The sequence below is a fragment of the Camelus dromedarius genome, chromosome 12 (assembly GCF_036321535.1).
Source record: "Camelus dromedarius isolate mCamDro1 chromosome 12, mCamDro1.pat, whole genome shotgun sequence".
Lineage (NCBI taxonomy): Eukaryota > Metazoa > Chordata > Mammalia > Artiodactyla > Camelidae > Camelus > Camelus dromedarius.
In genome coordinates this window covers 56,092,536-56,108,520 of record NC_087447.1, presented here as the reverse complement: position 1 = coordinate 56,108,520, position 15,985 = coordinate 56,092,536, and the positions used below count along the sequence as shown (strand labels likewise).

At 39.9% G+C, this 15,985-nt stretch overlaps 1 protein-coding gene across 22 annotated transcripts in view; it reads left to right on the top strand.

Annotated features, from left to right (window-relative positions):
* Positions 1 to 15,985, top strand: part of DLG2 (discs large MAGUK scaffold protein 2) — a 1,729,700-nt gene that overhangs the window by 1,663,984 nt on the left and 49,731 nt on the right. For all 22 annotated transcript variants that reach the window (XM_031460460.2, XM_031460461.2, XM_031460455.2 and 19 more), the window contains one exon: positions 3,549 to 3,624. In XM_031460460.2, the coding sequence (XP_031316320.1) occupies positions 3,549 to 3,624 (76 nt within the window). The remainder of the gene's footprint in view (positions 1 to 3,548; positions 3,625 to 15,985) is intronic.

The window sequence follows — 15,985 nt, the reverse complement described above, 5'->3', positions numbered from 1 at the left end:
GTGCGTCCCAAGAAGCACGAGGAGAGGGTACAGGGCTGAGGCAGGTGAGGAAGAAAAGGTAAGCCGCACCCTCTGCTACTCAAGAGAGAGGTTTGCAGAAACCCCCAAGAGGCAATCAACATGGGCTTCTGGGATGAAAAATCACAGCTCTGGTTGAGGATACAGAGCATGGAGAAAGAGTGCTGAGAACATAAATCAATCCAGTGTTTGTGATGTATTGTTGCAAATAGACATTTAGCTAACATGCATTTCAGTGTTAAGCAAATTTATTCTGAGTTTTGAGGACAGCCTCTCATAACAGGCATTATCTCAGTGACTCTATACTTAAATTTGGTTGTGGTTTATTTAATTCAGGACGTTCAGGATTTGGGATGCAAGGGAGAGCGATGGTTATCATTTACGAAAAGCTCAGCCCAGACTTCTAAGGAACTGTATGGGCCTTAAAATTACGTGTGACCCATCTAAAATCTCATGTTTGTTGAAAATCCCATCGGATAAGGGAGGCCTGGAAGGTCCTTAAATACTGTTTCCCAAACAGAGTGGATGTGGCCAGACACTGAAGTTAGATGTTAGAAGATGTGAGCTCAGGCCCTGTTTCTACCACTTTCTAATTGGGCTCAAGTCTTAGCTTTTTCAGCCATAAAATGGGGCTGAGAATACCCCACTGGGTTATTGTTGGGACCAAATGAGCTGATGTAAATGTCAAGGAATCTTTCATGGATAATTATATGTTAAAACTTCATCTACCACTTATGTCACCATCATTATTATTATTTATGAAACTTTCAACCAAAGTAGAAATCAAAACTTTCTGACTTCCTGCTTAAGTGAACCAAAACCTGCCTCCTATACAGTAAGGCTTTTTTTTTTTCTTCGCTTTTTTTTTTTTTTTTTTTTTTTTTGCCTGTTTAAAGATTAGTGATAAACCATAGCAAATATTAGGTGTTTTTGTGTGTGTGTCTGTCTTTCCATCTGTTCATCTGACTTTTTCTTTGCGACCCTTTTAAGATTTAAGTGATGAACCACTAAAATGGCCTAATGGAAACATTTCTTGAGAAATATAAACAGGATGAACTTAGAAACCAGGAGGGTGGGTAGTTAGAATGCTCTGTCTGAACAATTCCTAGAATAGAATATTGGGTTCAGCCTAATAGTACTTACGTGGGGCCCCTGTGAGTTCTTTCACTTTATGCAGCATTTTTGCAGAGTCTAATCAAATAACCATGTATTCTCTGCGTGCTACAGTCATTTTGGCATCATCTGATGTGCTGGTGTCTCCCATAATTAGCCTGGTTGATGCAAAGAAGCTAGGATAAAGTCAGAGCTTTAACAACAGGTTTAGAAGGATCTGAAGAGATGAATATGAATTAACATTTGCACTTGGATTAAAACTGAGAAAAGCTAGCTCCGAGTAGGCATTTTCTCTATGAGCATCTTTCCTCTTGGCAGGTTCTCTTATCTGAAGTCTTCCTTGCTCTTCTCCCAACTGTTGTATGTTGGGTGTAAGTAGAAACTCTCAGTGGAACGTACTGCTTTAATAGCTGAGGTTAGATTTGAAGAATTTTGTTCATCTGTTTCCACTCAAATATTCTACTCTCACATTGAAGTAAATATATTCTGGAACTCCGTTCTGTCACTATAGAAACTCCGATCTTCCCTGTGTTTCAGCTGGAAACACAAAAGAGTTCTCAGTTAAAAAGGAGTATGTTGTTAATTATTGATCTCTGACTAGCTTAGATCTCATAAACCATAAAGTTTCTGTAGATTTAGAGTTTTTCCTCTCTTTTTCCCTTTCCCCAGTTTTGAAATTAGAGCTAGCCCTAGTTAAACAAAAACTGATTCTAAAAGAATACAATGAATATTATTTTACTTCATCTGTTATTTATTGAGGACATGCTGTAATACACTGCAGAGTGATACGTGGACATGCCCTCAAGGAACATACAGCCTTATATGCTAGATGAGAAAATAAACACAGGAAACAATAATACCGACATAGACATACAAGTAAATGCCATGGGGGCTTAGAGAAGAATGATCATGTCTAACTGGAGAGGCTCAGAAACTCAGAGATATTTAACTTCTCTTTCTCAGCCCAATCCTTCAACTAGGCACAATTCTACCAATTTTATTTTACTTATATTTCTCTAACCCTTCCCTCTGCTCTACCTCATTATCACTCCTCATCATTTCTTGCCTGGATTATGGCAACAGCTTCTAAATAGGCCTCCTGCTGCCCACTATTTTGTCCTCTTCTAGGCTGTCTTCCTCCTCCCCTAGAGTCATTTATTTAAAATGCTAATCTGGTCTGTCACTTCTCAACTTTATAGCCTCTAATAATTCTTGAGGATTCCCCAAGGGAAAACCACAGGTCCTCAGTGCAGATGGATCCCATTTATAAGGAGCCCCCACCACCTCTCCAGCCTCATGTCCCCATCCTGTATGTCCCCTGTACCAGAATCTTCCTGAAATCTTTAACTTGATTATACCCTTGGACCATAGTACATGTTGTTCCTCCAGTCTGGGAAATTCTCCGTGAACTTTTCCTATTGACAGGCTCTTTCTCATCCTTCAAGAATCATGTAAGTTGACACCTCCTCCAAGAAGCCCACCCCACTGTTTTCCACCTCTCCTTATTACCCTCCAGAGAGATAGATGTGCCCACATTGCTATCAGCAGTCTTACTGGGCAACGCTGTCAGTCTGTTTATGCTTCTGCTCCCACTAAGAGCACATTGCTAGCACAGGGAACTATATTCAATATCTTGTAGTAACCTATAATGAAAAGAATATGAAAACGAATGTATGTATGCATATGTATGACTGAAACATTATGCTGTACGCCATAAACTGACACATTGTAAACTGACTATACTTTGATTAAAAAAAAAAACACATTACTAAGTGTTCATTGCAGTCATGCTTTTTAATAAAATTTTTTGTTGTTCCCCAGCACCTTTACTTGATACCAGGTAGGCATTCAATAAATGTTTGATGAATGAATGAAGTGGCAGGTAAAATAATGAAATCTGCAGAGATGGCTGGAGAAGGACATTGGGGAAAAGGAAAGATTCAAGATTCTCTATAACATGTTTGGTTTTGAGGTGAAGATAGATACCATGGTGTTCTTGAAGAAAAGGGAAGAAAAAGGAAACAAAAAGAAAAGGGAGGCATTATTAGGAGAGGAGAGCAGAGGAGAGGAGAGAACTTTACTCAGTCTCCACTTTAGGTGTTTATCTCTCTGTGATTCCTTGAAATAGATTTTGATTGATTGATTGATTCAGGCATTTAAGTAACAAATATTGGGTTTTTGTTCCTTCCAAATACTGTGCCTCTCAGTACATGTAACACAGAAATTGCAAAAGATGTGTTAGCAGCTTAGAAATATTATACCAAGACTTTTTATACTGAACAAAGGAACAGAAATATTTTAGAAGCATATTTTATTTGAGCTGTAGGATAAGAAGAGGAGTTGTTCTTTATCTGATACGGAACTTCATCATAAATGCCTTGCCATGTGACAGACTCTTTATTTTCCATTTTCTTTAGGGTGGAAAGAAAGGAACGTGCCCGATTGAAGACAGTGAAGTTTAACGCAAAACCTGGAGTGATTGATTCAAAAGGGGTAGGTACAAAGTAATTGAAACACTAAGTTCTCTCGGTTGCCATGGATTTAACTGTAATTAACATTTAGACTTTCAGTAGCAAACAAATTATGGAGCCACCAGACGGTAGAGCACTGTTATAAGTGTATTGCTAAATGCAATGATGTAATTTCTGGTGAAGCAGACTTACGGTTAATATATTAAATATTGGAGGGTAAAGCTGCTAGTGGTCAGCAGAAATGATGTGTTATGAAGGTGATGTAATGACTACAATGAAGAAGAAAAAAGATAGTTCAGGTGTTTTTATTTCTTTAACTTTTGCTTTTAAATTAAATATTTTAAAAGGATAGGTTTCATAAAAGATACCTGCTCATCATAAAATATGCCTAGTCATTTACACATTATAAAGCTAAAACAGTGGTCATGGAAATATACACATGAATCATCTAAGTGAATACGTGGATTGTTGTGACAGACATAGAAAAGAAGAAAATGAACAAATGAAATGTAATCACAAAAATTAAAAGACTTAACTGCTGTGCACATCTTTGTAGATAACAAATTTAATGAGATAAAACTGATATGCCATACAATTCACCGACTTAAAGTATGTAATCCAAAGATTTTAAGTGTATTTAGAGTTATGCGACCATCACCACAATCAATTTTAGAACATTTTATTGCCCCATAAAGAAATCCTATAGCAGTCACTTGCCCCACTCCCAGCCCCATTCCATCCCCACCCAGCCCTGGGCAACTGCTAAATCTACTTTGTCTCTGTAGCTTTGCCTAGTCTGGATATTTCATGTAAATGGAATTATACACTACGTGGTCTTTTGTGACTACTTCCTTCACTTGACATGATGTTCTCAAAGTGCATCTATGCTGTAATGTCTATAAGTACTTTCTTTTCATTGTCAAATAATATTCCATTGTATGAATATACCTCATTTAATTTATCCATTCATCAGTTGATGAACATTTGTGGGCTATTATGGATAATACTGCTGTAAACATTTGTGTACAAGTTTTTGTGTAGACATATATTCTTATTTCCATTATGCATAAACCTAGGAGTGGAATTCCTGGGTCATATGATAACTCTATGTTTAACATTTTGGGGAACTGCCAGACTGTTTTCCAAAGTGGCTGTATCATTTTACATTCCCATCATTAGGGTATGAAGGTTCCAATTGCTCTGTGCCTTCACCAGTACTTGTTATTGTATGTCTTTCTGCTTATAGCCAACCTCTTTGGTCTGAAGTGGTATCTCATTGTGGTTGTGATTTGCATTTCCCTAGTGACTCTTGGTACTGGGCATCTTTTCATGTGCTTGTTGACCATTTATATATCTTTTTTTGGAGAAATGTCTATTCAGATCCTTGGCCCAGTTTTAAATTGAGTTGCTGTTGAGTTGTACAAGTTCTTTATCTATTCTCGATATTAATCTTTTATCATATATATGCTTTCCAAATATTTTATCCCACTCTGTGAGTTGTCTTTTCACTCTCTTGGTTGTGTCTCTTGATGCACAAAAGTTTTTAATTTTGACAAAGCCCAGTTTATCTATTTCTTCTTTTGTTACTTGTGCTTTTGGTGTCAACTAAAAAACCATCACCTAACCCAAGGTAGTGAAGATTTATGTCCCTATTTTCTTCTAAGAGTTTTATCGTTTTAGCTCTGACATTTAAGTGTTTGATCCATTTTGAGTTAGTTTTTGTAAATGATATCAAGTAGTGTTCCAGTTTCATTCTTTAGCACGTGAACTGTTTCCTTTATTTTTTCATTGTTCATCACAAGTGTATCGAAATATAATTAATTATGTATACCAATCTTATATCCTGCTACTTTGCTGAGGCCATATATTCATTCTAATAGTTTTTTGACTGATTCCTTGGGACTTTTTGTATACAAGATCATGCCATACGTAAAAAGAGAGAGTTTTACTTCTTTCTTCCCAATCTGGATGACTTTTATTTCTTATCATACTTGACTGCCCTGGCTGGAACCTTCAGTACAATGTTGGATAGAAATGGCAAGAGCAGGCACCCTTGCCTTGTTCCTGACTTTCAGGGGAAAGCATTTAATCTCTCCTATTAAGTACAATGTTAGCTGTGAGTTGTACAGCTTTTTAAATCCATTTTTAAGTGATAGCACTAGTATCTTACTGCTATGTTGTAAAATACCTTTCCCCATCTTCTGTCTTCCTATTCTTTCTCTTCATCTCCTTTCCTTTACCTTTCTGTCTTAATAATTTTGGTTGTGAGCATCACATAGAACCACAAGGTATGGTTAATAGATGTCACCATGAAAAACAAGAGGAAGAAAAGCTAACATTTCTCAGGACTTTGGAGCCCTAAACCACAACACTGCCCTTTGTATTTTTAAGTAGAAGTGTCATTGGACACCCCATCATTGACATAATAATTTATTTTCCCCTAAAACATTCAGGTGAAATGGGAATTTATTTAAACATGGTGCCACTCTGAAAAAAAAAAATGAGGGTATGTGTCATCATGCATGGAGTCCTTTCAAATGAATACTGCATATGTACAAGAGAGTAGGATGTTTTCAGTGATTCCTGGTGAGAATTTAAGGATAGATTTCCTATTTGATTCATATGTGTAGTTGGATATATATCAGAGAATTTTTGTTGAATATCCACCATGTGCCAGACGCAAGACTAAAACTTGTAAAAGATACAAAGTGTAACATAGGACCTTCCCCTCAAGAGCTTATGACATCAGTGAGAGCCCAGATGTTTTTGTGACAAGGCCAAAACTTACGTGTCGTGCCCTTTCATCATATTGTTAAATACAACTAGGTATGAGCCAATGAATATAAATTCTAGGACTTGAATGACAATTGAAGGAGAGGCAGTGAGCATGTGGGAAGGGAAACCCTGGAAGGTAAGTCAATGGGAGGGAGTAAGGAGCCTGGGTTCTGGCTTCAGTTCATTACTCAGTCCCGCTGTTCTTGGGGCATCATTACTACATCAGGGAAGTCAGACAAGATTCATCTCCTATGTAAACTGATGAATTGATGGTTTCTAGCTAGAATATTGTGTTGAAAATGATTCTGAGGCCACGTATGACCTCAGCAGGATCCCCCCAAAAAGTGTCCTGATTGATTAGTCTAGCACAACATTGGGAATTGACCTCTATGTGAGGTCCCCAGATTCAATGACTTTTAAGGTGTCTTCCAGCAGTAATTTTCCACAAGCTTATAAATTCAGAAATCACAAACCAAAGTTTTCCAAATCCTCATGAGAGCAGTACATCAATGAGCAGACTCTCGCCCAGAAGCAGAAAGCAAAGGACAATTAAGAGAAAGTGCACTGAAGAAAAGGCAGACCAACTGTGTGGACAGTTGGGGAAGTCAGGAGATGCTACTCACTTTGAGCCTTGGGCAAGGACTAAAGAAATAAGTCATTGTTACAAAGGCCTCAGTCTCTGGGATTCTGGGAGTAAACTCAGCATAAACTGAAGAGGAAAACTGTTTGGGAATGAGAAAGAGAATGGGCTAGTTTAAGTAACTTTATCACTAGCCGGCATTCCCAGAGCATTGTGAGATGTTGGGAGTTCAGAGCAAAAGCCATGGCTGCTGCTCAGGAGGACCTTAGAGTCAATCCGCATGTACAAAGCGGGCTGTGACAAGAGCCTCAGGAGTAGTATATACAAGAGCTGTGGGAATTCAAATTAATAGAGATGGGGGTGACCAGAGAGCACGTCACAGAAGAACTTAGACTTTAATTGGCCTATCAGTGCTTGAGTTACTTTTCCAGAACTATTAATTGACTTTTAAAAACTGAGTGCTACAAAACACCAGGCACTGTGCTAGGTGCCAAGCAGGACAGCAGAATGATGAAAAAGACAGTCTTTCATACCGAGGAGCTCACAAAGAGAAATGTAAGCGGACAAACAATGGCAATAGAAGATCGCTGATAATCCCCATAAATTTAGGGAATTCACCTCTATTTTAAATATCAGGAAATTGAGCCTCAAAAAGATTAACTAATTTACCTACAATTGCACAGCAGTAAGTAGAAAAGTCAGGTTTAAGTTCAAATCATTTTGACAGTAGAACATTTGCCCTTTTCATTTCTTCACACTGTACCTTAATTCTGTCGGAGTTCAGAAGAAAGAGAGAGTTACTAATTATGCCTTGGGTAAGAGAGAAGACTTCAAAGAGAAGCTGATATTTGAATGAGATCTTGAAGTTTGAGTAAGAGTTTGCCACATACAGGAAACAGCATGAAGATGAAGATGGAAACTGTAGGCATGTTGGGGTCAGGTCAAGCAGACTGGGAATATCAGATGGTTGGTGTGGATGCTGTGGTGGGAGTTGTAGCTAATGGAGCTGAGCTGGCAGATCTGGAAAGTTGGGAAGCTTGTATGGAAAGCCTGGATATGAGCTTTGAGGCTTACTGAGTTTGGAGAGGCTCCATGAGGAAACCTGAGGCTCTCCATTCAGAAGTGCCAGTTTGCTACAAGTGAAATGCCCAGGCTTTCTGTCCACTCCATGTGCCTACACAAAGTCTGTGTCTACATCTGCAAAGACAGGTAGACAATTGTGTCAGTAACCCAGGTGTTTCCAGCCTCCCTAGACCCAGGCTCAAAGTGGCAATCTGTTTGGATGAATCTCCCTGAGAACCATCTCAGTTCCCCAGATTTCAGTGCACCCAAGCTTTCCTGAGAATGTCGCTAAATTCCTAACAAGTCTCCATTCAAATTAGCCCCTGATGAAACTTAATTGCCACCTTAATTTCTTTTATTGTTCTTCTAATTTTTTAATCAACTTTCTAATCAGCCCTTCTATTATTTATTGAGACATTTAAGAAATTGTATAATCTTCAGAATCAAGCTGTTTTCCATAGAAAATCGGTGGTGTTTAGTGATTTGTGCTAAATTTTCTTTCATTTTTGTTTTAAAATCCCTACAATTTAAGGAAGAGAAATATATGTCTGAAAGAGTCTGAGTGAATTATTAATATTCTTACTAAATGTCAGCAAAGTGCAGTGCATAAGGGTCCCCTTTGCATTGTAAGTCCTTTTCAAAGTAAGATAAGCTATAGACAAATAAGTAGTTCTGTTTATCCACAGGCTGGTCTAAAACAGCGGTGATAGGTGTTATTCGAAGTAGTGGGAGTATCCATTGTAAAAGCCTAGACAGCCGCTTACATACATCTCTTAATCGCCACAGCAAAGCTTGACGGGAAATTGCTTATTCCTTCTTTACAGATGTAAAGAAACTGAGGCTTGGGGAGGTGAAGAAATCTAAACCCATGTCTGATTGATTCCAAAACCCATGATCTGTTTACTGTAGCTTGCTCTCTTCCTTGTTAAAACCAGGTTGCACTCATGCATCTTAAGAAAAATGAAGAAATAAATTGAATTGGTTTTAGCTTTGTCAAAAACTGACTTGGACATAAACTTAAATTCTGAAAGGGGGAAACTGGTTTCCTCGATGATGCACATATTTCTGTATGAGAACATCTCTGAAGGGAGCTTGGGGGCTGCACACTCTCGGGTGTGATCTGCCCAAATAAAATGAAGTCTTTACTCTGTCTTTTATTAAACCTTTATCAGGTTCCTATACAAGGCAGCTTCCTAGGTGGTGTGGACCAGGATGAGTAAGTCATGGTCACCGCCCTGAAGGAGCAGGGGTGCTAGGGAAGCCAATGGGTCCCTGCAGGGAGGAAGTGATTAATACCAAACAAGAGGGACAGCAGACTTGCTCTGAAGTTCAGGCTCCCCTGAAGTTGATTCTGGCTTGGAAGCTGGGAGAATTTGAATTGAGGGTCCTTGAAGGAGTGGTAAAAATTTGCAAGGAGCAAACAGTGGCACTGGAATAAGATATAGGATACACAGGAAGTAAAACATGGTTTGCTTTCAATGCTAGCAACAGTTTATGAAGAATGAAAGGCCTCAGAATTGACAGATTAGACTCAAGTCAATTCTGGTGCCTTAAATTTCCCAGGAGACTTGTACTGTATCCTGCAGACAGTGACAAATTTTAAGGGTTGTGACCAAACCCAACCCAATGATTTCCTCTGGGCTCCACCCTTAATGTACCTGGACTGCTGCCCAAATGTCACTCCCAGGCAGAGGTCCCAATTTACTCATCTTTGTGCCCCTAACACCTTGCAGTGTCTACCAGACACACATTTGCTGTTCAATCCACCCTTCTTAGGGGAAAGTTAAACGAATGATCAGAAGTAGGTTTCCAAGAAATCAGTCTGGCAACCATGGGAAAGATAGATTGGACGGGAGAGAGACTGACAGTGGGAGATGTTGAGAAAGCTATTGCAGTGTTCTGAATGTGAGATTCTGAAAATCTGAATTTAAAACAGAGGCAAAAGGAAAGGAAAATAAGAGACTGTTGCTAAAGGGATCAGAGAAGACCGTCATCCTTGGACATCTGACCTGATGTTCTGTTTCCTTTTCTAAAGCCTCGTGCTCCCTCTCAGAGGGGATGTTGACTCTGAGAAAACACGTGGGGCAGAGATGATGCTACTGGTGATAGGATCCTGGCATTCTCCCTGAATCGGACTGGAGCCAGCATTAAGAAGTCTCAGTTCCATTTCATACATTCTTAGAAATTTCCACATAGTCACTAGGTCCTACTATGTCATTTACAGATGAAGAAACTGAGAATCATTTTTCTGGGACACACAGAGTTAGTGCAGAGCCTGCCATTGAAACATTTATCAAAAAAGTGACCTGACAGTCAGTGTTTTGTTAGGAAGATAGGAATTATGTTTGCTTCACCAGGATGAGTTATGAGGATTGCTTTTGTGACAGCTTCAAAGGGACATTTTGAGTTTCAAGGGAGAAGTCCCTAGTGCCCTCAAAAGAAACCTTCATGATAAAGCTAGTTTTAGGGAGGCCAGAGCCCAGTGAAGGGCTCAGATGTCCAGAGGTGATGTAGACTCAGGGAGGAGGGCTGGAAGGAGGGCCGTCCTGCCCGACTCCACTGCCGCCAGGAAGTCAAGATCCTCTCCGAGCTCATAACCTCAGAAGAGGCTGTGTCTCACGTTCTTTATCATCACTTCCCTCCTGCAGGCCCCCTGCCCCTGTCCTGAGTGGTCTTCTTGGCTGTAGTCTTTCCCCTCTGATTCTTTCCCCAGACCGCATGCAGGGCAGTTTTATCCAGACTCAACATTTTTCCATAAAAAGAACCAAGACAGAGCTGTGTCCAGGGGATTCTGCAGTATTACCAGCCCAGCCTGGGGGAGAGTTGCTGAGTCGCTACATTTTCTTTAAATAGGGTCATCACACTTGTCCAAACCTTGAACTCCCGTGTCCACTGAAAGCCACGTGAGCAGCTCACAGATAGTTCTCTGATTAAAGAAGTGCTGGTGGCTTCTCCGCAGATGTTTCTCAGAGGGGCCTGCAACTGAGTTTCCTTCTCTCATACATGTAAGGAGAGTCCCAACCTCAACCATGAACGCCAGCTGAACTCAGTAAACACTCTTTGAATGAACAAATATACGTTATTTCACTTATTCCGCATAGGATATATATTTGTCAAGTTACTAATGAGGAAACTGCTGGTCTGTGTAATGGAATGGAATGGAGAATAAATCACGTTCCTTATGTATTTCTACGTGTGTTTGTTTCTTGGTAGTCACCTCCCCCCAGGTCTAAAAACTACGTCACTGTTGAAACAACCAAGTTAATCTGCAGCCTTACATACCAAATTTAATATAATTTATAACTGACTATATCTGTCCACTACACACATACACATATTCATTTTTACAATATGTTTTAGTTTGTTCAGTTCTTCTAGCTTAATTATATTTTAAGATGCTTTTTTTTTTTTGTTTGGTATATGTTCACTCTTGAATGTGTTTGGTCAACCTCATCCCCAGGAGAAAAAAAAGTACAAAAGTTGTAAATTTTTTAGAATAACTTTGAAATCCAATGTGATTTTCATTGCCTAATTAGGCTAGAGCTTTCACTTAACGAGTGTTGGAAGGAATATGGTCAATTGAAACATAATAAATACACCTGCTCAAGGTGCTTCCTCCTCTCAAATGTTTTAGTTTTCAGTTTTTTAGGCTTCAGTTTAACAGACATTTTCTGAGGCCATACTATGTGCCACCTACTGATTTAGGCAATGGAAGTACAGCATGAGTAAGACAGGGTTCCAGCCTGAAGGAATCATAAAATTATCCGCAGAGATAATATATTAGCAAATAACAAATAGGGTCTGCTCAGCTGAGTGGGAAGTGAGGCCAAGATACTATCTGAACTCAGACCTGGAATACTGAAGCCTCTCTTGGGGTTCATCAGAAAGCTCCTAGAAGAGATAAGGAAAGATCAATAGAATCTCATGTAAAAGGATGAGAAAGACTGTTGCAGGAGCTGGGAGGGCATGTAAAGACGGGAAGCAGCCCGGTGTGTGCAGGGAAGCCAAGGGAGCTCTATGTTACTCAAATACAAGGGCTTAAGTCCAAAGCTGCAGGTGTCAGCCGAGAAGGCAAAGGGGAAGTCGAGACCCGGATCACAAGGGCAGTGAGAGCCTCGGGAGGATGTGAGCAAGATTAGATTAGAACTTGAGCAGGTCACTCTCCTACTGCGTGGAATAGATTTCCAAAAAGAGGCAACCCTATACAGCTGGAGTCCATTTTACTAACACAGGTGAGACATGGAGAAAGCCTGACCTTGGGCCACAGGATAGCGACAGAGAAGAAAGAAGAGATCAGAAAATGTTTAGCAGAAAAAGAAAATGTGTAGCCTGGAGCTCCAACATCAGCATCAGTTGAGGTTCTTTATTAGAAATAGAGATGCCCAGGTTCAAAGCCAGCCCTGCGGAATCAGAATCTCTAGAGATGGAGACAGGAAAGCTGCATTTCTAACAACGTCCCCGGAGAATCTGATAGTCTTGCTAAAATTTAAGATCCACGGGAGTAGCGAAAAGGTTTGATATCACACAGAATGACCAACTTCTGTGAGTTATCATAATGTATCTAAGCCTCAGTCACCTCTTATGTAAAAATAGAAATTGTATTAAAAGAGGTAATATATGTAAAGTACCTAGAAATATTACTCAGACACACACACACACACACTGTCATTGGAGAGGAAGAGGGAGTTGGCACCACCTGCCCTTACACCTGTTGGCACTGTTGCCCCAGGGGTGTTTCTGACTCTGTGCTCGCAGACTCTGACTGGGCAGGAAGGTGAAAGTAGCAGCAGACTGATCTCAGTCCTTGACTCCTGCCCCTGCCGTTGGCTGCAAACCAGGATTGTTTCTGAGTTCTCTGCCGTATTATGTAATTACCTGTGGAAAATTCCAGAACAGGCTTAATCAGTGCTTATCGCATTGGAGAACTGCAACATTCTATTCAGTACGCCAGTTACTCTGAACGTCTGTAGAACACCTTATGTTCTACAGGTTATTTTTACAGGCATTGTTCATTTGCTCCTTACAAAATTTCGTAATGCACCCATTTTGCTGATGAGAAAACTGAAGTTTAGAAAGGTTGAATAACTTAACCGAGCTCACAGAGCTAGTAAGTAGCAGAGCTGGGCTCTACATGATGATATTGTGTGAGCAAAATAGAATAATTGATTCTTTAAGGCACTTTTACTTATGAACCCACTTGAGTTGTTATTAGCATAGCTAATTCTAACTATTTAATTTGGTGATGCTAGGACTAAAGTCATATAAATAGGAGATGTATAATTTGTGGTTATATAAATAACAAGTATAGTTTCATCAGATGAAAACACTGAGCTTTTGTTCAGTTTTTTTCCACGCTATTAATTCAAGATGTTAAGTACTATGCAGAAAATTTGGCTCAAACTCATCTCTACTTTGGGAGTTATTCATGAATCAATTCTGATTCACTACAGGGCTTCCTTTAACCTGACTCTTTAAGGTAAAAGACCCAGAGTCACACCTTAGCGCTTGCGTGTTTCACTTTGCAAAAGTTTTAACTCACTAAAAGCTAAGCCATCAATACTGAAAGATAAAGAAGTTGCAGAAGTGACTGTCCAGTCATCTGACTTCCTCACTGTAGTAATTATAGCCAGAGTCTCAGCAGGCACACATGGTATGTCTTGCCTCTTTTCAACTGTATACTGTGTTTATATGTGGGTAAGAAAGACTTTTCTTTTTAATGACAGATCATGGAATGTCTGAAAAGTTTCAACAACAGCTTCCAGTATGTTCCTAATATTCATTTAAAAATACCTAATTATTTTGCCCTTTTATTTAAAAAAAATAGTCTCTGAACTTGGACTGTCTGGGATTCTGTTCTTATCTATGTGATCTGGAACCAGTAGCTTCTCTTTCTGAGACTCTGATTTTTCAACTGTAATAAAATCTAGAGAGTAGATTGCAAGTTCCTTGAAGGCAGGGAATGTGCTTTATTTAAAGCCAAAATAGTTCATGGCACTCAACCTATAATGAGTGAATTAAGTATGTGAGACTAGAGGGTGATGTATGAGGAGAAAAGGTATATAAATTAGAAGATACAGCCTATACAAGGTTTTTGCTGAAGTTTGTGAATGGAGAACTGAACAATTTATTGTTGCCTTTAAAGGCAGTTTCTCTTAATCTGAGTGTTATTTCCTTTCATTTCAATAAATAAATTTTGAGTGTTGCTTATGTACAGGAAACTGCTCTGGCCACTGAGTGGGGACATGGATAAGCAGGGCCCCACCCCTGCCATCCCAGAGCTTACCTACTAGCACACACACACACACACACACACACACCACACAACGTAGCATAAGGTGGGAAAGAGGCACACAGTCTTAATGCAGATTTAAAGGAGAGAAGAGAGAGCCAATCCGACTGAGAGCACTTAAGAAAAGGTTTCAAGAAGAGGTAGCATCTTAGCTAAGTCTGTGAGGATCGAGTAAGATTTTAACAACTGTAGACTGAGGGCAGTTTTCACACTCAGAAAATAGTAGAAGCAAAAGTAAAGAAGTAGAGGTTGTGTGACAACCAGCAAGTACTACATTTGACTGGAACCTAGAACACACACAAGCGGGCAGTGGGGAGTAAGGTTGGAAATGTAGCTTGAGGCCCAGTAACAGATGGTATTGAGTATTTTTTTTTTTTTTGAAGTTCAAGGAGGCTGTTCTTTAGGCCCTGGGGCACCCTGAAAGGTTATTTGGACAGACTAGTGACAGGATTTGTTGGTGAATAAAGACGTTGATTCTGGCTGCAGGGAGGACTGGTCGGGGGTGCCTGGGAGGGACTGGAAGAGAGAGGCACCTTGGCGGAGGGAGTTGGAAGGACTCAGGTCACAGAGGCCTCATCGTAGCAATTGAAAGGTCACAGATGGCAGTGGCAGTTAGCAGAGAATATTGAAAATGTCATCTGAGAACATGTGGAGGATCACAAATGAGTTACTAATTGGTAGAGAAAGGGGTAAAAGGCAAATCGTGCAAAGGAACTGCACCCACGAGGATGACAACGGAAGGGAGAACGAACTTGGCAGAGCCCAGACTAGAAATTTAAATTGTGCATATACTTTTAGGCCTGGCCTCCAGCAGATCTCTCCCTCAAGACATTTGCCTTTCCTGCCAATGGAAGCCTGCAGCTCTAGGTAGTTCTTACGTGCTCTTAGAAATCGGCGTAGTTTATGTGTGATACTGAAATAACCCCTGAACTGAACTGAAAACCAACCCGAGGCAGATTCAATAAAACTGTCACTAAAATAAACTTTTTAAAAAAATGAAACCAATTTTAGACTGATTGCCAGGTTAAAAACACAAAGGTGTTATAATGGAGTCACTCTTCTAGGATTAAGAAATTCTTCCACAGATACTTGTAGTAAGTCCTCCTGTCTGCACAACACTTTGCTATGTTGTCCATTCACAGATGAGGAGGCAGGGTCAGAGGATTAAGTGACCTGTCCACAGTCCCACAACCAAGTTCCATCCTTTGGAGGCGCATGAAGACCATGTCAGTTATTTAGCAAACGTTACAAGATGTCTTTCATGTCCAGCACTGTGCTAGGGCCTGGGGAAAACAAAGATGTATGAGCTTTCCTTGCTTCTGGCAAACATTGGATGGTCTGGGGAAAATTGGGATTTCCTTGGAAGTTGGCACTCTTGATACATAATACTCCTCTGAGGGGGAAGGTATAGTTCAAGCGGTAGAGTATGTGCTTAACATGCATGAGGCCCTGGTTCAATCCCCAGTACCTCCTCTAAAAACAAATCAATCTTTTTTTTTTTTTTTAAAGCTATGGTCATAATACTCCTCTGTAAAATGGGACTAGTAAGAGGGCTGTGGTAAACCTGCTTCATTAAGATGTGAGATTGACCTAAAGAGACATAGTATGAAGGATATTTAGTCAAATCAATATTATACTTTTCAAGAAAAACAACCATGTGTAGCCCACTCATTCTCT